Source organism: Gouania willdenowi, chromosome 9, assembly GCF_900634775.1.
Source record: "Gouania willdenowi chromosome 9, fGouWil2.1, whole genome shotgun sequence".
Classification (NCBI taxonomy): domain Eukaryota; kingdom Metazoa; phylum Chordata; class Actinopteri; order Blenniiformes; family Gobiesocidae; genus Gouania; species Gouania willdenowi.
The window spans coordinates 13,662,795-13,689,803 of NC_041052.1; the positions used below are offsets into that span (position 1 = coordinate 13,662,795).

The following is a 27,009-nucleotide window of genomic DNA, read 5'->3' on the forward strand; positions in this document are numbered from 1 at the left end:
TATCTAGTATAGCTAATAAGTAGGGATGTAACGATTAATCGTAAGGCAGTTAAAAATTGATTCATAGGTATCACGGTTCACATCAATATTCTGAAAATTGAATCGCAGTACTTTTTTTGAACAGCAGAGGTATAATTATCCTTCCCGTGTCCAAAAGTGTAGGTTGCGGGCAGAATCTGCTACTACTTTCTGTTTGGCCGCCTTCTACTCTTAAACATATTCATAAATGATTCCTTACCTCTTTTGCACTGAAAGAATATCTGTAATATTACGTGAGTATCTGTAAAAGTCAGGTTTTTCTATTAGCTCTGTCTGCTAGCATAGCATCTCTTCTTCACTGCAATACTATCTGCATGCCAACCGACCACTGGGTTACCAGCGCCCTCTGCCGGTCCACACAAATATCTGATGTAAATACAGTGCACGGTATTATTTTTTTAAAGTCCAATTGTTACAGCACAAAAAAAAATTTAGTTGCACTTTTAAAAAGAAAAAGAACTATTAAGCAGTTTTGCATTGTTTACTATAGAACCATAATTTAAATTAATAGGTTTCTTCTTCATTTGTATTATTCCTTTATTCATTTCATTCAAGATTTATTTTTAGTTAAATTGCATTGTTTTGAATAGTTTATCAAGGGATTCTTTTGACAATGAAAAATAAAAGGAAAATAGTATAGTATTTTCCCCAAAAAAATAAAGGAATGTTTTTCAGTCATCATTTGTCTACAGTACCATTTTGTAAAATAAATCGTGAGAGAATCGTATCGTGATCCCAGTATCACGAATCGAATCATTTCGGGAGTTGAGTGAATCGTTACATCGCTACTAATAAGGGGTTGGGATTTTCTGTAGAACTGGTTTGATATTAGCATTAGCTTAACGCTAACACCTGCTTGGTTTAGTTTTTCCTTTTGTTTGCTTGACTTTCTTCCACTATTCAAGTTTTAGTGACTCACACAGAACTAAGCCACGGCCACCCAGGGTGTCGTTTTTACCAGTCGGCGGTCTCCCACATCACAGACTCTTCAGAAGTGTGACATGTAAATAATTAGAGTCAGAGTTTACTGAATCTCAGCTGGCTAACCAATTCATGTGCCTGAGCTGTATTTATTGTCTCTGATGTTCCCAACAAAATCGTATTCATTCACACATATGACGCTCCATTAAAGTCAAATGAAACTGTTCTCATTCCTTATATGTCAGTGTCAAAGTTTTCCATCTCAATAAACAGTTTTAAGTGTACTTTATTGGAGGCATTTGCAGATTGGAGTACATGTTTAACCTGGCAACAAATGTGGATGCACTAACTGCTTTCTGTTGTTAATTTGCGTCAGGGTTTTCTTTTATTTTAGCATAAATTCTAAGGGTGACTCGATCCAAAATTGATATCGGATATCGGTCCAAAAAGAAAACAAAACCAAAAAATACAAGTATCATGTTTATCAGCCTGCGTCTTCCAATCGTTTTATTGGATTTGCTTATTGTGCTTATTTTTCAGGGTTTTGTAATATATTTATATATTTATGTTATAGTATTCAATTGTAGGATACGCCTAAAGTTCCAGGTTAAAATTGATGTACCCCATTGGTTAATGATAAACGTATTGTTGCTGACTATTTTTATCTGGTTGAGTCATCCTATCACTTGATCAGGTCCTTTTCTAACATTCCACACTACAGAATAAGTCATTAAAGTAGGCAGTGGCTATCCGTACGGTTGTCGTATCAATATATCGGCATTCTATCCGTACGCAGCGCCCCTATTTGGCCAGTTTAGGTCACGTGACCAAGACTAAACCTTACCCTAATCCTAACCCTAACCTTAAGACGCTATGTACGTGTATTTCGGTAACAGTACCAATAACACCGGGAGTTGTCCAAGCTTCAACCGTGTGAATAGAGACTTTCATTAAAGTATGTATCATCAGTGCTTATATTAAATATTTTATTACATATATTCAATATCGGTATTGGCCAGGATGCAAGGCTGCAGTATCGGAAGTGAAAAAGTTGTTAAATTAATTCACTTGTGACTATAATGTAGAAAACTTGAATTTGCAGATTTTGAGTGGCTGCAAATTACAAAGACATGGGTTTGAATGAATAAACGCCAACAATATAAACTAAGCACATTTATCACCATCACAAACTAAAGGTTTAGAATGTCATGCATAACAGACATATTGCGCGTTGATTTATTGTTCAAATCTCTCCATGGAAAGATAAATTGGACTGATTTAGGTCAAATCAATGTGGCACAAGTGAACCGACCCCATTTGAAGCGTGCAGTAGTCTGGTGTTGGAAACAAACTGCACTCTGTGGGGATGTATCAGTGTCAGCCTCTGGCTTTGTATTCCCCTTCCTCTGACTCACCATTGCTGCATTTCTTTGGCCATAACTATCCAGTGAGTTGAATTCCGGGACCATTATAGTGTTACTGAGCCTTATGAGTCTTCTTCTGTTTCTAAGTGTGTATGTGTCACAACTGCAGTAATGTACAAAAAGGATAAGCTATTCCCAGCTGGCCTTTCCAGTCTTACTAAACGTTGATGGAAAAACGTCACTGGTGGCATCAGAGTATTGAGAACCGCTACTTCCTCCTGCTTTCAACTTTACTCATATAACTCTATAAACCCTCCCCCTGTCAAGCTCACTTGTAGCGTTACTGTGCTAATCCACTTTTACCACTTCCTCTCCTCCCACTCCTTCATGCGCCTGACAAATTGTGAAGAATTCAGTAGCGCCATTGCCATGATTGGCCAAAGACGTAAATAGTTAAAGCATCATGTGGAAGTATGCACTAGCTTTAAGCTACACAAAGAGGTTTATCCCATTTAAAGGCTGAGTGGGTGATTTGCTGCACATTTGTTCCTTAAAACCCTCATCAGAAACATCAAATATTCTGTAACAGTAGAAAATCTGTAACAACATTGTTCAGCCATTTGATTTGGGCCAAACAATTACACGCCCAAAATAAACATGGAAACTTAGACAAAAAGGATTCTTTTTACTTTCATTGTTGACTCAGAATTTCCACCCAAAAAAAAACACACACAGTGCTTTAATAGTGTTTTAATTTGATTTACCAACAGCCTCTGGCAGCAAAAGGGGACCTTCTAATCAACGTCACTGCGCACCACTGTAGGCATCAGCTCACAGAGACATGTACATCCACCTCTGTCTCCTTTTCATCCATATCGCTGCTCTCATTCTGTCATGCGCTCGGCTTTCCTGTGAACTTCTTCCTCGTTTGAGCAGGCAACGCTTGTGCAGTGCACCCATGTGGGAGCGTGCACGAGCTTCAGAGTGCACGTTGTTTTTTCTTTATCCCTTCAAAGAGGGAACCTGTGTAGATGAAGGTGTGGCGGGGCTCAGCGCACACACACCGAGGGTCTTTATGTTTGTTTGAGTGGGCGCCGCTTGATGTCACTCCCTTCTCTGTCTGTCTGTCTGTCTGTCTGTGTTGTCTGTCTGCTTCAAAGGACTGACAAAAATAGGCCCATAATCATGGTTTGGTTGCGAGTGGCTCAGCGGTTAGAAGCTATAAGAATATTTTGTTGGTATTTATAGCAGACGGAAAGGAGAAAGATTGGAGAGCGGTGAAGGCTGATCAGAAGTGCGAGGCCTCGATGGACATGCAAGTACTTGATTTTGGCACAGCTATAGATAGCCAACATTACACTAGATGTGTTTCCATTACCTTTGGAAATGTGCAAAATCTATATAGCGTTATAAAGACTGGTAATGGAAACACCTGAACTTTAAATAAACACTCAAATATCGCATCAAAGTTTTTACGCTTTCACGAGGAGGAATTTCTGACGTTTCGGTATTGAAATGTGTCGTAAAGGCGCTCTTCTGTAAACAGAAGAAGTTTTTGATTGTCAAAGTTGTGTCTTATGTTTTTACAAACATCGTATGGTCTGTTTACATTGAAATATCACATCCCAGGAGCTCCGTCATAAAGAGTGCAAGTAAAAAAAGTGACGCAGTCTACGCGCATGTGTTGAAATGATCCGAAACGATCAGGGCGTCTATCTTCCAGCTGCAAATTTTTGCGGGTTGAGATTTCACGGGAGTTACGAGGCGCCGGCCAAAAACAACGTTCAATGGAAACATGTTCAAAGGGCAATTATACTTTGTCGACATTTAGAAACAATCACTTTTATTTCTCAAAAATCTGTTTATATTTATGTTTATAAGAACCCCATTAGCGTTAACAGCTTACCGCTTCGGCTACTCTTCCTGGGGTCTTTTTTTACAACAAACACATTTTTTAAATGCAATAAGTAATCATTATCAATACATTTTGATATGCTAAAAACACAATCAAGCTTTTTGTTTAGTTACAACAGTAATTCGGAGAAAAATGTTTAGAATTCTTCTAAATGCTCATGTGACACTATCATAATATAATTTGAGTTGCTTCTTAAAGCTCGTTTTTTGTTCTTTAAAGGTCCCATGTCGTGCTATTTTTCATCCATCTCTATTTGTTCTAAGAACCCCAAAACATAGTATTTGAGGTTTATTTTCCCAAACTCGCCTGTTTTCTAGAGTTTTAGCTTCTGAGAAGTCACTTTCTGAGCATCTCTACACAAACAGGCTGATTTGCGGCCTACTTATGTATATTCATGATTGGGCGTGTCTATAGATGGGTCACTGACTTCCTCCTCCCCACACGGTGACGTAGGGCCATAGGACGGCCTGCCCTCCGCCCACCCATAAACTTTATAAACACGAGACAGAGCATGGAGGCGGAGCGTTCGCTGGTAATACATAGACTGTAGAAAATACATAGCACTGCGCGAAGGACGCTGAAACGCTCCCCTTTGTGGGCGTGTCTGTTTACACGTCAATCACGGCAGAGAGCTTCCTGGAGGCGTGACAATGTGTATTTCTACTAAAAGACAACTTTTTGTAAAAGATAAAAGGTGTTTGTGTAGCAATAATACTTCTTAGAAAGTTACTTATTGTACACAACCATCTCTCTTTCACCCCAAAAGCACATTTTAGAGCCACTCGTGCAGCTTTGTTTTGCACTAATTGTAACTTTTTCACATTTATTAATGAAGTGTACGACCAAACGACTGAATACTAGTCCAAATGAGACTGAACAGGACTCTGAATGACATATGGAAGGTAAATATTTGGAACATCTTTTAATAACCGCAAGGCTGTGACCCATTTTGGAGACAACACTATTAATTTGATGGTCCCAGGACAGTTTACTGTCAATAAGAACTCCTAATAGCTTCAACCTTCTCTGACTGTTTGATAGGAACATTTTTTAATTTGAGATCAAGCTGAGGTTTAGCTCTTAGTGAATGATTAGTTTCTTTGTTTCAACCCAATCTGTAATGAAACCCATCTAGTGATGCAAATATTAGGACATAAATACATATGAATCACTAAGATGTCGGAGGATACTTTATACACAGGCTGCACGCGGAGCTCTATCACATGATGATGTAACTAGAAGATCAACAGACGTTCTTGTCCTTGACGCTATATTCCAGGCTGATATAACGTATATTTCAATGTCGCTGGTTTTGCTGCTCATTTGCTGCAGTTCTTTTCCTGGGAAAAGAATTCACTTTGAGCTTTTCACGCTGACAGTGTTTCTTGTTTGCTGCTGTGTGTCATGCTTTGATGAAGTTGCATCACTGTTGCAAAAGGCTATACTCTTTATTTCTGGACTGCGTACATTTTTGCTTCTCTGATGAAGTTTATTGCTTGGGGAATAAACTTAATTCATCGACTTGGCAGAAATATTTGCTTGACTCAGATTTCAAATTCCACTGTTTAATGGGCGACTCGGAAGAAGGAAATCTTCAAATACGCTAAATAAATATAAACCCATGCTGTGTGTCTGCTGGTAGATGCTTGTCCTCCTAAAATAATATTCTAAATGTGTTTTTCATTTATTTTTTGGCTCTTTGAAGTTACAAAAGAAGCTACAACTCACAGCTGACTTCAAAAATAATCTTTATTCCAAATTTTATGACATATCCACTGTAGGGAAGGTCACCCCAACAGTTTTACAGAAAAATATCAGCAACATTTAAATATAATTCAGTCATCTATCAATAGATACTACCCTAAATAAAAACCTTAAACTTTAAAAACATTGATACATTTAATACCTGATATAATGATGATTCTAAAAACCTATAATTAGGTTAAAGAAACTACATCTTAACATTTTTTGTTTTCATTTTCTGCTTCCCTACCATTGATGAATTCTGCATTCTTCATTTTGTCTCAGCAGGAAACAAAAGTTCTCATCATGCTTTACTAACACATGAGATATCATTGAAAAGGCCATGACATATTCCATTAGGCCCATTAGAAATGATGTCCACTTTGGATGGAAATGAACACATTTGTTCCCAGAAGGATATGTGTTGGGATTTTCAATGTTTTTGAGCTGCTGGCACACCCAACATGTTACAGAATACATTATTAATTCAGCAACAGGTGGTAATAGGTTCCCCGGTATTTGTGTATATGACTGTCCGCAGGTTTACATCAAAAGTACTTATCAGAGTTTGACAAAACTTTAACCAAGTATAGTTCTTAGTCCATGAAAGGTTGCATTGCATTTTGGAGGGGAATCGGATCAATGTATTTATTCTAGAGCAGTTTAAAAAATCAAAAAAATCTCATATATTTGGTGAAATATTAAAAAAAAAAATCATATCTCGGTATGTATTTGACCAATCTTTATGAAATTTGTCGCAGTTGTGTCGTGTTTGTTCCTCGAGTATCCCGCCAAATTTCATCCGGATTAGATCGGATTGCTCATTTTATTGTGACTTTTCCCCAATACTGGGGGTGCCCATACATTTGGAGTGGGAATAGAAGCCTTTAAGTTGTAGTACCACATTGATTTAAGTTGCATACTAGATTTATTATATATGTCACTGTAGATGATTGCAATATTTGTTGCAATAACAGTGACTAACTAAGTAAAATTGGACAGACATGGTAAACCTCTCACAGCCAACCAATGTTTCACACCAAATCACAAGCCTATAGATTTAAATAAGACTTTGTTTTTTTCCCTTTTTGTTTTTTACTCCTACTTTCACATGCATTAAAAACCCAGCATACACTAACCCTGAAGGCATTTTCTCTATCTCAAAATGATCTGTTCTGTTCTGTTTTCAGTCCTGCTGACCTTTGGTCCAAGCCTTGGGTTTTTCATGTTTAGTAATCCGCCGTTCTGTTCGCCTCTCTCTGTTTGTTGTTATTCCATCATTTGTTGAATTCATTACGCCTCTCATCATGTTTGTCATCCGTTTTTATTTACACTTCTCTTCTCCCTACGAACTATTATGTTCAAGCATCAAAAGGTTTTGTAACTCAAATCCAACTAGCGTTAAGACATACAAAGACTCAACAGATTGTTAAAATGATGAGAGAAATCCACAAGTGCACTTATTTTTAAGCTTCAAGCATTTAGAGGCAACACTTTAGAAAACAGCAGTATTAAAAAAAAAGATAAGAGCATACATATGTTGGCTGTTCTGCAGTCTTTTTTGATGTTTTAGAGGCTATTGATCACAATGTAGTTGCCTGGAATGCAAAAAGTGCAATTGATCTAGGGCAGTGTTTCTCAAATGTGGGTGAGTGTACCCCTAGGGGTACGCAATGGCACTACAGGGGGTACTTGAGAGAGAGAGAGAGAGAGAGAGAGATTGGAAAATTACCAAATAAAGTGTCAATCTTGGTTCCACAGCACACGTAAGATGACCGAAAATGATAAAAACTGTAGAAATTAAAGTAGATTTTTGGAAATTTTGAAATGATCATTCTTTGTTTATTTTATATACAAAAAAAAACTGTATTTCTATACTTTCACTTTGTGAAATATAAATGTAGTTCAACTAAATTGCAGTAAAAAATAAAATAAAATAAAGGAAACATGATCAAAAACTATTTCTAGAAAAAAAATGTCTCTGGAATCGCAAGAAATTCTTGATATCAAAATGGGTTCACGATCCATTAATAAGGATGGGAACCACTGCACTAAATAATGTTTGTTTCCACTTATTTACAAAATGAGATTCATTAAAATGTGTGTTATCACTCATTCATTCCAACATTACAAATTGTATGAATCACGCCTCAGGCCACCCTGCCAGGGCCATTTTTGAAATGCTTCCTTCAGGGAAAGGTAATGTTCTACTGCTCGCCATTCCAGCAGTTTCTTCCCACAAGCGGTGATGACTCTTAACAAGGCACTTTAATTTTGTATGGGCTTTTTATTGTACAGTATTTTATGTGGCTTTATATGACTCTTTATTGTATAGTATTTTTGTCGTGAAATGTCTTTTTAAATGATGATAGTGCACTTTGAGCTCCTTGCACATTTTTTTCCAATGTGTTTTTTTTACTGCAAATGGCTAGTAAACTGAACTGAACATTATGCTCTATAGTTGTTTTTAAATCGTTTTCTAAACAAAATCAGACAAAGGGGGTACTTGGATTCAGAAATAAGGGAAAGAGGGTACTTGAGCCAAAAAAGTTAGAGAACCACTGATCGAGTGTATCAAAGGATAAATATTTAGTAAAGGTGAGCCGATATGTAGTGCAAAGGGATATCTCATTATTAAAGGTCCCATGTCATGCTATTTTTCACCCATCTCTATGTGTTCTAAGAACCCCCAAAACATAGTATTTGAGGTTTATTTTCCCAAACTTGCCTGTTTTCTGCAGTTTTAGCCTCTGAAAAGTCACTTTCTGAGCAACTCTACACAAATGGGCTGATTCGCGTCCTACTTATGCATATTCATGAGTGGGCGTGTCTATAGACGGGACACTGACTTCCTCCTCCCCACATGGTGACGTAGGGCCAGAGGACGACCCGCCCTCCTCCCACCCACACCGTAGCCGAGCTCATACATAGCACTGCGCAAAGGACGCTAAAATGCTCACCTTCGTGTTTACATGCCCAAATAGCACTTTATAATGTTTATAGCACAGAAAAGTCCATTTAGTTTAACATGGGCCTTTTAAAACGTCATAAGAGGCGTGATCGAGGGTACGAGTCATATCGCGGGAGGGTGAGGGTATATTTTTTAAATGTCGACATGATCTACTACAAACCAGATTGTCAGGGTTAAGTAAGTAACTATGTCCAGAGTTAAAACAATAAAAAGCATGGGTGTTCTACCCCTAATATTCTCATGGATGGATGGATGCTGTATTTCTGTTCCATAGACCAACACATGTCATCCTAAACAAACTCTCATGGATAAGCATAGACACACACACACACACAGAGCAGGTGACCTCGAAGCTACCACAGTGTGGTAACAGATGGAAAGTGCTCCTCCTGTATCTCCTGCTAATGACAGAGCGGTGGATCACATCAAACAAACCACTTGGAGCAAGATCTTCCCCTCAGTTTGTGGAGGGATGTTGAAGATGGTGTGCAGGTGCCCAGGAGGAATATTCAGAGCTGTGTGCGTGGCTTTGCATGTGCCTGCAAATGTGACGTGTCCCTCAGATTCCTTCTGTGTGTGTGTGTGTGTGTGTGTGTGTTGTGTTGTTCGCCACAGCAGTACAGCGTGTCAGCTCTGAGTTTTTTTGCCTGACTGTGTGGAACACAGCAGATGTGTTCGCCTCCCCCCTGAGGACACCGCCTCTCTCTTTCTCTCTGTCTCTCTCCTCTCGTCTCATCCCACTCGCTCATCCGCACAAACCCTCCAATGTTTATACTCTGCTGCTCTTCAGATTATAAGCTTACTTCACTACTTATCCTACTTCCTGCTTCCTTTCCTTCTTTGGTTACCTTTTTTCTCCATCTTGTTTTCTTCGGCTCCACTAGTCTGAAGCTCTCAGTGTCCTCTATTAGGGTCGGATCGTTAAATGTATAAGGCTCGTGAATGTTTCAGGATGACCAGTTTCTGGTATATGTCAAAGCTTATTCGTATTTGACTTTTTTTTTTAACCCAGTTATACTGTGCAGGCTTCTTATTACCACATTAGTTGTTATCAATCACGAGTCCTTCCCTGAGTTACCACACTAGGAGAATAACACACCTATAAATATTGTAACAGATCATTTTCAAGTTTGGTTAGAGAATGAAATCCTGGACATGAGTGAAATTGAACCAACAACTTGAGGTTGAACTGCCAGCTTTATTTTGATTGCCTAAAATCTCAATAAAGGATCTAATATCCTTTCTATTGGGAATCTATGAACACATTCACACATATACCACGCTCCAGACACTCTCGTTTCCACCCAGAAGTTTAAAAAAACACATTTTGAGTTTAGCATTGGTCTGTAGATCACATTTCCAACACTAACAGTCATGTATTAGACTGACAGGTAGAGCTCTACCTTGGTGTTAGGCTTAAATGATTCATGACATTGTTTTACTGATGGAATCCCAGAAATTATTTTAACAACCATAGGAAACAATCAAAGATATTGTACAAAATTTCCCTGAATTAGACACAAAGTGAAATAAATTTAAAGTGAAGATCCAGTAGGGGCCCAATATCTATGATTTATTACTCAGATATTGTTGGTGCCTTACATACTATTACAATTGCAGGAATACAATTTCATTTAGCAGATGCTTTTATCCAAAGCAAAGTACAAGTTGAGCAGTTAAGGGACTTGCTCAACATCCCACAGTGATGGCCCAGGGTGGATCTGAACCTGCTTCTTTAACTGTTACGTCACTGCTGCACCTTTATAAATCATTTATATGTGAAAGTGCAAACCAGGGCACATGAAAATCTGCAGCCCACTTGACGTCAAACTGCTGCGTTTTTGGTCCCTAAACTAAAATGAGTTCGACACCCCTGCCTAAAGTGTTGATAACCCCAACAATCCTCGCCACCACCTTCTGCTTTTTCACACCCACACGCACACAAACACACACCACACGCTCTTTCACTCAGGACAAGCTTTTCAATCCATAAAAGTCTCTTTAGTCTCAACTAGGACACAGCATCACATGAACGGTTAGTCATACCATAATTCCCTGTGGGTCTTTTCTCACACTTTCAGGTTTTTTTTTTTTTTTTTTTTTTTTATTTCTTACTGATTTTAAAAATGTACTCGTGCCAGAGAGAGCACAAAATATTCTCATTCAGTAAATAAGATAAAGTGATACTGCATTACAGGCTGTGCAGATGATGAGGAGAGGGAGACGAGGTGAAACGACAAGCAACAAGAGTGAGGAATATTGAAACTAAACCCCATCTTTTTCTCCTTTTTTTATGCTTTTCTTTCTCTCCTGCAGTGCACCACGAGCTTGTCTGTATGCTAGTCAGGGGATTTGAACTGTGTGACCTTATGCTTGAGTGTGTGTGTGTGTGTGTGTGATGAGAGAAAAACAGAGAAAGAGAGAATAGCTGAACAGCTCCTGAACCTTTTTAAAAAAAATAAAAATAAAATGTTGATATAAAGGCTCCATGTGTCTTTCTGCTAACACCGTGAGCTGGGGAACATTTTGTGATTTCTGTAGTGTGAGTTTGGGAATAAAAGCCCAAATATGGTCAGTTCGTTATCAAATGAGACAATGTTGAGTTAAATAGCATTGATTTGGCTGCTGATGTTAAAGAGTCAGTAAGTATTTTTGACACGGCGTCCGTGGCTTTTGATAATGCTCGGAGTAACTAAAAGCTCCATTTAGACTGCAGAGTGCGCAGGCCAGTTCATGAACAATCCAATCACCGCTGTGGACTGGGATCCATTATACGTGTGAATTTATAAGCATTGCTTTGCTCTGCATTCAGCCCACGTTGACTCTTGGATCTCATTTTCAAATAGTGCTGCTTAGACCCAACTCTAAATCCCTGCATTGTTGTGAATGCTGTTGGAGGTGGCGGTGGTGGTGGTGGTGAAGTGCTTTTTTTGTTTCCTGTAGAAGCCTTAAGTTAATGCTTCAATGCTGAGTTTTAATTCCTTTATTCTACTTTCTTGTAAAAACTCCGGTAAATGAAAACAACTCTGTTTAAAGCTGTGTTTAAGATGTTTTTCCAAAACAAGATAAAGCTTTAATTGGATGGGTTTTTCATCGACCAATGTTTATGAGTCCGAGCATCTTGGCATCGCAAACCCTCTTTGAAAAATGTTACTAAAGCTAATTGAAGCTGCTGAATGCTAATCTGTGCGTCAGATAAAAAACAAAGTGACCGGAATGTTTTATATGAGCCTCGCATTAAATGATATCACCTCCATTTATCAGCATAATACCAAAAGTAAAAGCTCTGGACTTGGACGTGACTGTTCTCGTGCACACTACTTGCACGCTTTCTCATGACCAGGGCTGTTTGCAAAAAGCATCTTTGCCTTTTTGTTTATTTGCACAGCTTGCATAAACAGTCGACTGATTTATCTCACTTCTGATCTGGAAGTTATCAGACGGGCCTTTTGCGTCACAATCTTAAAGTAAATATAGAGCTTAAGAAGATTTTCGGCCACCGTTCTATCCCGAAGGAATGATTTACAGCAGATCTTAAAAGTAAGATTTTGTGGGTAGTTTCTGCAAACGCATAAAGAGCAGCTGATAATAAATGTGCAAGGGTTTGATGTTTTTGCCTATTTCACTGCACTTAATCGATATTTTACTACATTTTCTAGAAAGCTGGGTGTTCTAAATACACTAAAGCTGAAAAATTATGGTTTTATTAAGGTCAAAGTTAATGAGGTGAATAGGAAACACATTGAGGCTGTACACAAACACAGTCAATGTTTAGGTGAATTTAAAGCCAAAGTGGAGGATAATGTTCATCTTTGGACGGATAATTCACATTTCTTTTTGGTTGATGTAATTATTAAGCTGTAGGAGAGGAGAAAAAGCGTGCACATTCCAAATTTAAGATGAAAACACAATAAACGTAGGATGATATTTCATCAGTATTAGAACATCACAAGATGTATCCGAGAGGTACGAGCCCAAAATCTGCATGATTTGCTACACACCAGATTGTTATGTTTTGTTTTATTTCCTATTGAGTTAAAAAGGTAAAACACAGAGTGTGGATGTATTTCCAGCGTTAAAGTGAATTAAAAACATGGTTTTTTTCCTAAATGCAATTTTTTTTTTTCCTCCCCAAAAATATTGTTTGCCCATTATCGTCTATACCGTATCGTGAGTTCAGTGTCTCATCCCCACTCTACATCGTATCCTAACCCATCTCCTAGTGCATATCTCAGGGTTTCTTTAAAAAAAAAAATACTTAAGAAAATGATTTTGAAGCAATGATTTATGTAGCCCTTAGAGATTGATTCAACAAAATGGATAAGTGGAAAATAAAGGTACAATTTCTGACTATTTTTCTTCAAAACTCTTAAAAATAACATAACAAGGTGCATTCAACCAATTCATCAATTCAGAAATAAAACAACTTTATTGGAAATCATCTGCTTCATTTCTCGAGAGGAATCCAGTTTTGAAAACTCCGGTAGATGCTAGGGCTGGGTGATTTTTTTAAAGAAAAATTTGTGTTTCGTTTCGATTTTTTTTTTTTTGTCAATGCATTTAAAAATAACTGCAGACATCAGATTTATTGTCAAAAGTGCAACTTAATTGCTGTGATTGTCCTCAAGAGTTAAAATGCATAGAACAATCCCAAAGTAAAAAGTAAATGAGGCTCTGTCATTCAACAATTTCAAGCTTTAACCCAGGTTTAAGCAAAAGTGCAACATCAACTTCACAGTAGCTTAAATTTTCTGATTAAGGAATCAGAAAACTACATATTTCATAACATTACAATTAAAATAAATAATAAACTCTTCCCTTAGCATCTCAGCATAGTGCGAACAAAAGATGAAACATGCCTGTGGCACACATATACCCTACTCACACGGTAAACAAATGTATACAAAGAGGGGGCGGGCTCACATTGCGCTACTTTAACCCACAAGGACGGAATGCGAAAAAGTCCGGAAAAACTGGTTGGGAAAACTAAATTATAAAATTTTAAAAAAGTCCAAAAATTGTGTAAATAAAAATAATTATTATCTACAAATTCGATAAATCAATTAAATCGATTTTTGTTTTTTGCCCAGCCCTAGTAGAAAATCCCTTCAAGCAGGGACTTAAATCAATAGCTTGACATTATTACTTTATTTATGACTTACTTGTACTTAAGTACAATTTCAATCAAGTAACAGTACTTCTACTTACTGTAAGTAGATAATATCAGTGATCTTTACACCTCTGCAGTAAAGGGACTTGTGAGGATGATGCTGAGCTATACGGTGGCTGAGATCATTTTCAACAAGGCGAGTGAGAAACGACCCCTGCTTTCACACCCTCGTTCTGCTGTTTTGCAGCCTGCGTGTTGTTGGAGGTGTGATGTCACCCCCTGCACCTGTGTGTCTTTGTGCAGATGTGTTGGACAGCATGGCGAGGTTCAGCGCTCAAGGAATCTTTAACTACAGCATGCTGACTCTGTCCGACGAGAGGGTGCTGTACGTGGGGGCGCGGGAGGTGGTGTTCGCCCTGGATCCCAACGACATCAGCAGACAACTACGGCCACAGGTGACAAAGACACACACACACGCGCGCACACGCACACTCCTTTGTTTGGAGATTAGCAGTTCAAAAAGTCCACAAAAGGCTTGTAAACGGGGCATCCACTGCCTGATAAAGTGCCACAGTAAACCGCACACAGTCTGAGCGGCTTTAGTAGAAATACAACAATTAAAAGATAAGTCGTGTGATTTAATAGAGCTGCTGATATGATGGGCAGCTCAGGGACAAAAGGGAACTGTTTTCTGCACGGCTCAGTAACTGAGCTGTGTAGAAAATACACACCCACACATTTGTAATACTTAATTTAAACTCAGCAAAATTCAATTACGCTTTTTTTTTTTTTTTTATGATGCGGTTTATTGGAAAATCCAAAATATTACAGTAAAAATCAGACATACACCCAAACCAATGCCTGCCTTGTTGCCTAACAACCTTATTCTCCTTGGTTGTTGCTATCAATGATTAGTTATTCAGAGGCGGAGTTGGGGTAAATTATATTTGTAATTGTGTAATTGATAGTTAATTACAATATATGGTGTACTTGTAATTGTAACTTAAAATATATGTCGCTGTCGTATTTGTAACTAAATTGTAATTGAGTTGAGATAATTGACTTTGTAATTGTAATTGCCATGAAAAGTCTATAAAAATGGTCAAATATAATTTAACACAAAAAGGGGGAACTATGTTACAGTTCTACACATATATACTTAATTGTTCAAATATGTTTTCATTGATTAGGAAGCCTAGCGATGTAGCCAATAGATAGGAAATAAATGAGATGATAGATTATTTTTTTTAGTGTATTTTACAGCTGATTTAGGACCCGTTATAATAAGAAATGCTAAGAGAAAGCTAACACAAGAGGAAGGTTAACTTTTATTCTTAGGTTATTTATTTCAGGCTCAGTAATTGTGATGAATTGTAATTGAACTTTGATAATTAAGAACGTAATTGTAATTGACACAAAATAATTGTGATTTAATTGTAATTGTAAAAAAAATGCTGCTCACTGTAATCATGATTTAATTGTAATTGAACATGGGTAATTGAAAATGTAATTGACCCCAACATTGCTTTTATTTCTGATGCAGTTTATTGGAAAATCTTAAGTATTACAGAAAAATCAAACCAATACCTGCTAGGAGTGTGACGATATCTCGATACGGCGATATATTGCGATATATTTTTTTTCCGCACGATCGGTTATCGATATGCTCGCGCTAAATATCGATTTGTTTTTAAAAAATTTTTATTAAAAACTTTTCTGCTTTTTCACAAAAATGTGCAAGAAGGTCTTCACAGAAATTTTGTCGCTGTTTGTTGAAGGAACCAATATATTGTTTACTGGAATATTGCACTATAATGGTGTCACTGGTAAGAAAGACCCTATTTTTTGTTTACAGAAAGCAATAATGGATATTCATTTACATTGGTATGTTGACACTTATTTACAGAAATATTGCACTAAAATAGCCTCACTGTTCATAGGACATTTTTTCAATTTATTGTCTTTCAGAGATATAAAATAAATATATCAATAATCGCAGTATCGTCATATCGTGAGATAATCGTTATCGTGAGCTTTGTATCGTGTATCGTATCGTGAGGTACCCAAAGGTTCCCACCCCTAATACCTACCTTGTTTCCTAGTAACTTTATTCTCCTTGACTTTGTTTCCCTCAATTCTGTTATTTGGAGATGATTTATTTGTTTCTGAACCACTTTTAGCAGTGAGTGCGTGAAGAAGCTGCCAGGTATTAAAACCTGCCTTTGGCTTTGTTCATTTCCTTCCGTCTGCACAAACACATTCAGTGTGAGTCAGTGGGAGGAGGCGGACACGCACTCCAACGTGCGTCCGCTGCAAGTCTCCGAATTTGTGGTGCACTCATTAAATCGTGTTTCTTCTTCATTGTCCATGTTTTAATTTGTGTTTCTATTGTATTTATCTTTGAAGCACCCGGGGGCTGAACCTTTCTTTCTCCTCTCCTTATAAATATCTTTGACTTGTCCTAACACTGAGCACTCTCACACAGACTCTAAAAACCCAAGAGAGCCAATCTGGCTTTGCTCTGCTCTCTTAATAATTGCTCCATATTGCAATCAATACAATTACAGCATTGCAGTGAAGGTGTGGTGGGCTGCCTGCAGTGGTTTGGGGGTTGTTACCTGATTTATTGCTGTAATGAGCTGTTATTAGACACACACACACACCGTGCACGATCACGCACACCTCTGCTACAGGCAGTGTAAGTGACTGTTTTAAGTCTCGCTGAAACGATCAGAGCACCTGTTGTAGGCCCCGCCCCCATTGCACAATGTGGATGAAAGCACCCGATGAAGAGAAATTACCAAGTAATAAAGGTTGACCCAGTCTTCAATTGGTGACAATAGCTTTTATTTACATTTCTTTATGTTTTTTCCCATTTTTTTTCATTACAAAGTGGAATGAGGAGGAGCCGTCCAACAATAAAAGGATACTCATCCTAAATGTAAACCTTTACTGGTAGGAATGAGAGGCCAACCACTGCCAAACGCCAAATATAAACTTTGCAAGATGTTGACAGTCATCTGGTTCATTGATCCTGTTCATGGAAACATGATCATCCCATTAATAACAATACAGTAGGTCCAAATGTATGGACACCATGTTCTTTTGAAGAATCACAATAAAATGTGAAAACTGGATCAGATCCCGGATAATTGAGGAACAGACCCAACATTCCTGAGTCAAATTTCATAAAGATAAACTGAGATATGTTTTTTTAATAGGAATCAAATGAACAACAACAAAAATCGATTGTGATTTTTTTTTTCTTCCCACATTTCTTTATTGAAATAAAAAGCACATTTAACAATATGTAGTCTTTCTTAACAAAGTGTCTTGAACACAAATCACACAAAAGACTAAACATTGTGTCGTCTTTCCTATTTTGCATAGTTGATACATATTGTGGGAGGGATAAAAGTAAAACATTGAATATGATTAGAACTACAATTTAATTTTATTCTTTTCAATATAGTTTTGTTTTATATAATGTATTTTTATATTATATTATATAATTTAATATTATGTTTATATAATAATAATATCTAAATCAAAGAAAAAAAGGGGGGGAAAAAACAACTAACAATAATAATAAAAACAATAATAATGAAAAATAAAAACTATAATAATAATAATTAAAATCTTGAGATATGAATTTTTGAAATTTTGCCCATGATGAGAGAGAAGGATTTTTCTATTTTGAAACCAGAGATTCTGAGTCAGTATATTGACTCTGGATCATATATATTATATATTACCGTATATATCTTTGAATTTAATGGAATCGTCAATGGCGTAAGGTTTATCTTATCAAACAAATAAATATACGCCGGTAAAATATGAGCTCCTTTGTCGAGGTAAAAAATACTTTTCATCGCAGTCAGTTTGACAAACTGTGATTGCGTCATTTGATTATTCAAGGAAACGCACCATTCATGTAACTCCAACTCGTTTTATGAGGCTGAAGGCATCCGATTGTTCTGATCGAAGCATAAACAATTTAATGTGTCTTCCTTGTTTAGCTTGAGGTCTTGCGTTGTTTTCTACTAAGATGGATGAAAGCTGGTAGTGGCATCCAAAAGCTACATTTTTAAAGTCCCATTTCTCCTTTCCTGTAAGTGCAACATCCACATCCATGCACCGTAATGTTCCTGGTCTTCTTAGGAATAACATTATAGCTTCCAAGGAACTGGATAACACATAACTAAACGCTAAAAGGCAAATTACAATAATATTACATAGACTTTCAGTGGGAGTGGAAATACGAACAGTAATTCTACAGTAAGTAAGTGACTGAAATCTACCCACATATAATGAGATATTACAAGTTCATATAAATGACTCCAAAGACATTTATATCAATAATTTTATTTAGCTGTAGATCAACCATCTAAAGTACATTGATGTGGTTTAAAAAAAAAAAAAAAAAAAATCTGGATCCTTTTTGCTCCCAAAATACAAAATCCAACAATTTTTTACTTGACAATTTAAGTATTTTGTTGTTTCCCTTTGAAAAGTACATTATGATTTACAGTATGTTTCATTTATTTATAAATTTGGGTTCCAAAATCCAATGTAGAGCTAACTTTATATAAATTTGCTACTGGATGACTTTCAATGATGAATGTAATTATTGTTTGGGCCACACAGAACACTTGAATAGTCATTTCAAAATGCTAAAAAAAAAAAAGCATGTGTTGTGTTGGAATCCTTCCCAGTTTCATCTCTGTATCTGTTCTTACTCTACTGACATCGATGATGACACAAATTGAAACGGAGCTGAAAGTTGCATTAACACGATGAAGACGTTTCCCTGGCAGATGTGTCTATTAACGCCAAGAAGGGCTGCGATCCGTCCTCACCCGCTCCTCACGTCTGATGTTACTTCTGATATGGCACGAGTTCATTTCACTGGAAGAGATAAATAAGGAAACAGTTGTTAAAGTGTCAGTCGAAAAACTAAAGAGTCTTGCTGAAGAAGCAGACAGACAATCAAAATGCTTGCGTTTCCTCTGAATCCTACACAATGTGTCACAGTTACTGATCCAAGTCATTTAATTAGTGAATCCTATCAGCATCCATTACCAATGTTTACAACCGTTACTCCATCAAAATTCCCATGGGAACCATTCTAAATAAGAGTGTATCAGGGTTGGAATCAATTATAATTGTAATTGAGTAATTAATAATGAATTACAATTATGGCGTAATTAGGAGGCCAAACTGGGGAACCATGTTACAGTTGTATTTACAGTTCTACACATTTGTAGTTAACAATTATTAAAATATGTTTCACATCAAGCTTTCCTACATTTCACCCACAAAAAAATGTAATCGAGGGGTACACTGACACAAAAAAGGCTCAGACGCCCACACCAAAAATATTGAAATCTATATTTTCATTGATCAGGAAGCCTAACAAGGTAACCAAGAGATAGGAAAGAAATTAGATAATTGATCATTTATTTTAGTGTATTTTACAGCTGATTTAGGAGCCATTATCATAAGACATGCTAACACAAGAGGAAGGTTAGCTTTTATTAGGTTATTTAACTCAGGGTCAGTAATTGTGATTATTTGTAATTTAACTTTAGTAATTGAGAACGTAATTGTAATTGACTTTCTGAGGATAAAAAAATAATTGTAATTTAATTGCAATTGGAGAAAATGCTGGTCACTGTAATCATAATTGAATTGTAATTGAACATGGGCAGTTGAAAATGTAACTTTAACTGGAAAATGTAATTGACCCCAACCCTGGTGTGTAACATTCGGCCCCCGGTGCTTCTGTTTTAAGGCTATAAAATTGTTCTGTTGTGTTCGTATATGAAGCCTCAGTTTATCTACCAGAACATTGTAGCCTATAGTTTGATAACAGTTGGTTTAGGTCCAGTCAGTTAAATTTTTTATTTGTCCCTAATGGCTTCTCTAATCACTTCTAACGGTCTAGAAAACCTCAAAGTGTCCACGCGTCTCACTTTGGAGATCCCTGCTCAAAGCAAAGTACAGCCATGTGTGAAGTGGGTAATAAAAAAGCAGCAAATGTAACAGATCATATAGTTCAAGAGATGATTGGTTCAAACAATGTATGATCATGTAAAGCGCGGAACAGTTTTTATGTTTCCGTCCATTTTATGCTTCAGCGTAGCTAATTGTTTCTCTTTGAGGTTAAAAGCGTGGAGACTATAAAGAAGTGGTGGATGCGCAGGTACCATAGCAACACGTTTCATATCCAAAACAAAGCCTGTCGTTGACAAGTTTGCATTTACAAACAGCTATAGCTGGTTTAGAACCAGGGTTGGGGTCAATTACATTATTCACTCACAATTACTTTTTCAATAAATGCCACAATAATGAGAATTTTTAATTATTTTCTTCGAAGTCATTTAGCAAAATGAAATAATTTAGTTTAGTCTGATTTAACTTCAGACAGCGAGAAAAAAATGTGTTATGCCTTTTTGCACAATGTATGTAAACTTCTGGTTTCAACTGTATATATATAGGGAGTAAAAAAAGATAAATAATAATAATAATAATAATAATAGTAAGAGTATTTATAAGTATATAAATGCACACATATACTGTACATAAATTTAAAAAAAACCTGGTAATTTGTAAAAATGTATTATCATTAAGGGTGTTTTGATACGATATCAATATTGGATATCAGTCCGATATTAGCCTGAAAACAAATATAGGATATCGGATTCAAATTTCCAGATTTTCTGGTTTTTCTTTTTTTTTTCAATTCTTTTTATATTTATTTTATTCAATTGTAGAATACTGTAGATATTATATTGAAGGTTAAAATGTATGTAAGCAATTGTTTATTAATAAATGGGTTCGTTTTTTTCATACCTACTGTTGCTGAATATTAATCTCTGTTTGAGTAACATCACTTGATCAAGCTTTTTCTAATATGTAATTTTTTTATTAAAGAAAAGAGAGAGAAAAAATATATATACATTTCAACAAAAAAAATAAATAAAACTTATGTATGATTCATGCTGATATCGGTATCGGCCAATACGCAAGGCTGGTATCACATCGGCGATGAAAAAGTTGTATCGGGACATTCCTAATTATCATTGCTATTATCATCCTTCCCCCAGCCCCTCCACCCTATAATGTACAGGTTTACTTTTTCATTTATATTATTAATGATAGTAATAATAATGATGATGATAGCAATACAAAAATGCTGACAATATAAACAAAGATAACAGCAAATGACAACATCCAAAGTGTTTGTAAACAACAGAGGCAATAATATAATATAATCACCACAATCATGAATGGATGGCTTTGTATTTTTTAAGGAGTTTGTGTCACGACTAAAGTGTAAAGCTTTAATATTATCAATGTTTTCCTTTCCGAGGCAAACCAAGATGTTACCCTTCTTAGTAGTTCTGTGTCCATGACAACAGAGGTGGACAACTTCCATCATCGCTTCTGATCCGAGGGCCACTTTATCAACATTCATGTCAGAATTTAGAATAATGACCAATGTGAGCACTAATACAAGCTTGAAAACACACAGTCAGTGTATTTTTACATTCATTTAGTCGATTTTGTCGTCAATATGGCCAATTTTTGTGGGTTTTTTTGTGTTTGTTTATTTGTTTGTTTCAGTCTAACAAAAATATTCAAACATAAATCACAATTAAAATGTATATAACAAGACTGAAACAGGCAGAAGCAAAAAAGCTTATATGCCCAACATACTGTAAATAATATTCAAGTAAGTTAAACACAAATCATACGAGAGAAATGCAAGCATCCAACAATTACATTTGAGCAGCCTTTTTTCAAATAATGCAAAATATATAAATACATATAGACACATGTACCTTCTTTCATATACAACATTTAACCAAGTCATTATGTGTGTTTTTGTTATATTTTTCTGTTCTTGTTGTCATTTTGTGTATTTTTCTATCATTTTGTGTCATTTTGTGTGTCTTTGAAGTCCTTTTGTATATGTTGTTGTCTTTATTGTCATTTTGTGTATTTTATGAATTCTTTTTTTTTTTTTTTTACTTTTTGTACTGTTCTTGGCATTTTGTGTTTCCTGTGTTTCTGCAGTTTTGTTTATTATGTATTATGTTGTTCTTTGTATAACTTTTGGGGGCCGCACAAAATTAGACCGAGGAACGCAAGTGGCCCCCGGGCCGCCAATTGCCTATGTCTGCATTAGAGCCTAGTCCTGGACTATCCATATGTAACTATAAACCATATCATTGTCAAGTCTAGTTTTAAATGTCCCGTTTCAAACTGCTATCATACTGGAGCAGACGATTGTGCTGCAGTGCATCACATCTGTTTCTGTCTCCTATCTAGATCGACTGGCCGGCTCCACAGGACAAAAAGAGGGAGTGCGTTGCAAAGGGGAAGAACAACCAGGTAATGTTGACTTGTGTTGATTGACTACTGCTGTTTCTTTTGCGGAGGGGATGAGGGTTCCGACTCGCTCAAGGGCAACGTGGTCACAGCTTCTCAGGGGATTTACGAGCACTAAAAACATTGCTCACTTTACTGCTCACCATATTTCTGTTTATCACGCTGGTCGGAGCTTTGGAAAAGTTCCAGACAACACATTAGCTAACAGTGAGGAGCGTCTTTCAGGAAGAGTTGGAATCAGCAACTTGTGAAGCATTTTAATAGAAAAGAATAGAATGTCTTTATTATGCATCAGGGTCTGTTTCACAACTCCTCTCAGGGGAAGTGTCACCTTACAGTAAATGTCAGGGTTGGGGTCAATTATAATTGTGATTGCGTAATTAATAATTCATTACAATTATGGTGTAATCTTAATTAAATTGTAATTGAGTTCAGATAATGGACTTTGTAATTGTAATTGCCATGAAAATTCTATATAATTTGTCAAGTACAATTTAACGCAAAACTGTACAGTTCTACACACATGTAGTTAATAATTGTTAAAATATGTTTCATATCAAGCTTTCCCACATTTTACCATTAAAAAAAATAAATAAATAAATATATATATATATAAAATACTTCAGGCTCAGTAATTGTGATTAATTGAAATTGAACTTTAGTAATTGAGAACATAATTGTAACTGACTTTCTGAAGATAAAAAGATAATTGTAATTTAATTGTAACTGAACATGGGTAATTGAAAACGTATTTGTAACTGAAAAATTTAATTGACCCCAACCCTGTTAACACACACACACACACACACACACACACACAGGAAGTGTTCCATCCACATTACATGTATCTAAGCTGATTGAAATACTATTTCTACATACACTTTCTATGGGAGCAGAAATACAAAGAGAATGAAGTAAAAACACTTCACACAAATCTTTTACACCTTTTTTTTTTTTTGGAGAAAATTCTCTTTACAAGAGGTACTTGAGAGAGAAAGAGAGAGAGAGGAGAATCAACAAATGAAAGCGTTAAAAATTTGGGGTTTTATAACGTTTATTTTCACTTAAAAATAGATAGATAGCTTTATTTCAGACTCGAGGTCCAAAAAAAACAATACGAACAAACACAAAAACACATGATAATATGTGATAATCACACTGAATATTACCAGCAACACAAAAACGACAACAAAAACACACAAAATAAGTGAAAAATACACTGAATAATAAAAAATAACTGACAAACAACAACAGAAAACAGGAAATTACACCAAAAACACACAAAATGACAAAAAAAAACACACATATAAAAGAATGATAGGAATTATATTGATTAGAACATGAACTTAAAATACAAGGATTAGTGTTGTTTCCACATCAGGAAGGAGGTGACCGTTAATTAAAAAAACTATAGAAATAAATTCAGGAGGCACTAAATCCTTCATTCTACTTATTTACAAAATTATGTTCTTTAAAATATGCATCACTCATTCATTCAATCATTATGCTCTATAGTTGTTTTTTCACATAATACTTGGTTTCAAAAGTCAGAGAAAGGGGTACTAGAGCCAAAAAAAGTTTGAGAACCACGTGTTTATCTGATTAAGAAAAATACTTATTGTCCCGAGCAAATTAAAATTTTAGTAAAATAAAAAAAAAATGCAAAGAAAAAAAGCAAAAATGTAGAGAGAAAAAAAAAAAACCTAGCATTTTACCAGATTTGTTAAATAGCTTATTTTCTTTTGTATTTCAGATAAGAATTGTTATTCAAATATCTGATCCATATGCTGCCTTGCTCTATTTGTAAAGTTGTAAACACAGATATGAGCCAGGTTGTATTTTTATCTCCATAAGCGCCTCGTCTTGCTGCTCAGGCTGCGTCGGGCACAGTTACAAGAAGACTTGTTTAATATTTTATGGAAACACTCAGAGTGCCGAAACTTTTCTTGCTGCACAACAGAAGCTTTTGATGTGGTTTTAAACAGAATGAGAGAGTTCACAGGAATGCAGTAGCAGCAACATCGCTTTACTGGCTCCGCCTGGTAAAAGAAAAAAAAAATATATATATATATATATATTGCTGTTGAGAAATATGGGATGACTGGGGCTTTAAGAATAGTTATACTACGTTAAAGCAGTGTCATTAAAAGTTACACCAAACTTTGCACTTTGGAAAACATGTTTGTGTTTGCCTGTGTTGAATTACCTAATTTACAGTTAGGTGAACGTAATTGGTATATTTATTTCCATTATAAAAATCTCATATATTTCCCATCCAATCTCCAAAATGTGCAGACATATGAAATATTAATTCAATTACTATGCAAATATCTCCATATGGTTGTTACTGTTTCCAGTCCCTGGATGTGATGTTTGCAGCTAAAAGGGACGCCTGTCTGGCAGACACATCCCTTTAATTCTAAGCGATGCAAAAAGCTGTAAAAGTGTATTTTAAAGCCAGGCGTTGCTCACATTAGCGCGTTTGGAGGCAAACATCCCTCTGCTGCTTCAAAGGCAGCATCAGCGAGTGTTTATTCCTCCGCTGTGCCTCCTACGTGAGCGTCTGCTTTCATTCACGACTTAGATTGTTTGTCACGGTGCAGTGACGGAAAAAGTAAAGCACACTGAGTTACTTTGGTGCAATTGTTTTTTTCAGGTCCCTTCCATAAAACTGCATCTTTGTTCAAACATATCACAGGGTGTGTCACAACATTGTTTGTTATGAGACATCTCTGTCTGATTTATATTAGAATATATGAACAAATATATTTGAGCTGAGTTTTAAATGAAAGCCCATTTCAGCTTCGATATACGAGTGTATGCATACTTTAACGCTGCAGGCACACAGTAGAACACTTGGAAAGGGAATTTTTTAACCACTTGATCAACTTGACTTTATTAACTTTAGTGGTAAATCCTAAATGATAGAGTTGCCATGCAAAAGTTAATTTTTATGTTTGTTTGTTTTGGGGGTTTTTACCAATATTTGGCAAAAAAAAAAAAGACTTCAGCTTAACGGAAATAAGTCATATACATACTATGTTGGATGGATGTCTTTTTGCATAAATGTCCCACTGCACTGGTACCAATAATTTACTTGTATATTCTTGTATATTTATATATTTGAATCATATTTAAATGCGTATTTGCACTTGTATTTCATCCTGATTATTCATATTTAATCCTCGTTTAATATTTAATCCTTATTGTTGTGTTGATATAATCGTTGTTTTAGTTTCTATGAATGTTTTTTACATTTTAATCATGTGTGTATCTTTTTTAAGTGTTTCTTTTCACCTTGATATAATTTGTACTTGTTTGTGCCACTGTAACAAAATCATTTCCTCCTGAGATTATTAAAATGTTTCTGCCTCTGATTGTGAAAACTACTCAAATTCAAAGCAGCTGCAGAGCAAATAATTGCTTTTTCAAAGTTGCATTCTGTGATGTTTGGAATACATTTTATTTCATTAGCTTTAAAAAAAAATTATACAAATCACAATAATTATACATCCTTTTTTTCAAGCATTAGTTCATGCGAAGGCAATTTTAAAAAATGAAAATGTGCACAGCATTAACGACAACCTTCTCTGCACCTTTTCTGCAGACCGAGTGCTTCAACTACATCCGTTTCCTGCAGAGCTACAACCACACTCACCTGTACACATGCGGCACCTACGCCTTCCAGCCCAAATGCACCTATGTGGTAAGTCAGTGTGCTGTGATTCGTCGACATGTGTCAGCCTTGGATTTCTGATGTTTGACCTAAGGCCAAGACATCTGCGTGACAGCACATAAATAAATGCAAGGCGTGAATAAGAATCTAATCCTGGATTTGTCTAATGTGTGAAGTTAGAAGTGTGTGTTTGTGAGGACACGGGTGACATTGATCTGACGTGGCGCCAGTATGATTCCCATGTGGGTCAATTATACAAAGTTCACCATGTGTGTGCATGTGTGTGTTTGCAGAATGCTGATTACTTTACCCTTAACACTGCAGTCTTGGAGGATGGAAAGGGAAAATGTCCCTATGACCCTGCCAAGGGGCACACCGGCCTAATAGTTGGTAAGTACGTTAAATACAAATTTACTTTCATGCGTCATAGAAATTTGAAATACATTGACATATTGCAACGTTCATGGCGTATTTTTTGGCATGAAAATTAGTATTGATCAGTTATTTCAAAAATCCTTCTGAGAAGCAATAAATCCATCTTTTATATTACCAACTTCATTGGTTTAACTCGAACTGCTCTATAGTATTATTAAAAAAACACTGCAAGAAATGTATTTCAAATATTGTTTAAAGGGACTCATATTACAGCAGGGGGGTCCTCAATAAAACAGCTTGAGGTCAGCAAAGGTATCCTTCCCTCCACCGGAGGTCCAAGCATTAAAGTAGCATTATACTGATTTATGTCTTCATTATGAGCTTTCTTCATTGAGCTTTTGGAGTTATGGACAATGAAAAAAGGGCAATAGGAATTAAACACTTTGTATTGTCTTTGGTAGATATATCTAGTCTGTCATCAACAAAAGCTCCTGCTAG

General features: G+C 36.1%; 1 protein-coding gene across 2 annotated transcripts in view; it reads left to right on the forward strand.

The window, feature by feature from the left end:
• Positions 1 to 27,009, forward strand: part of sema4c (sema domain, immunoglobulin domain (Ig), transmembrane domain (TM) and short cytoplasmic domain, (semaphorin) 4C) — a 141,889-nt gene that overhangs the window by 75,503 nt on the left and 39,377 nt on the right. For both annotated transcript variants that reach the window (XM_028457627.1, XM_028457629.1), the window contains 4 exons: positions 14,367 to 14,518; positions 22,401 to 22,463; positions 26,068 to 26,166; positions 26,430 to 26,526. In XM_028457627.1, coding sequence (XP_028313428.1) covers positions 14,367 to 14,518; positions 22,401 to 22,463; positions 26,068 to 26,166; positions 26,430 to 26,526 — 411 coding nt within the window. The remainder of the gene's footprint in view (positions 1 to 14,366; positions 14,519 to 22,400; positions 22,464 to 26,067; positions 26,167 to 26,429; positions 26,527 to 27,009) is intronic.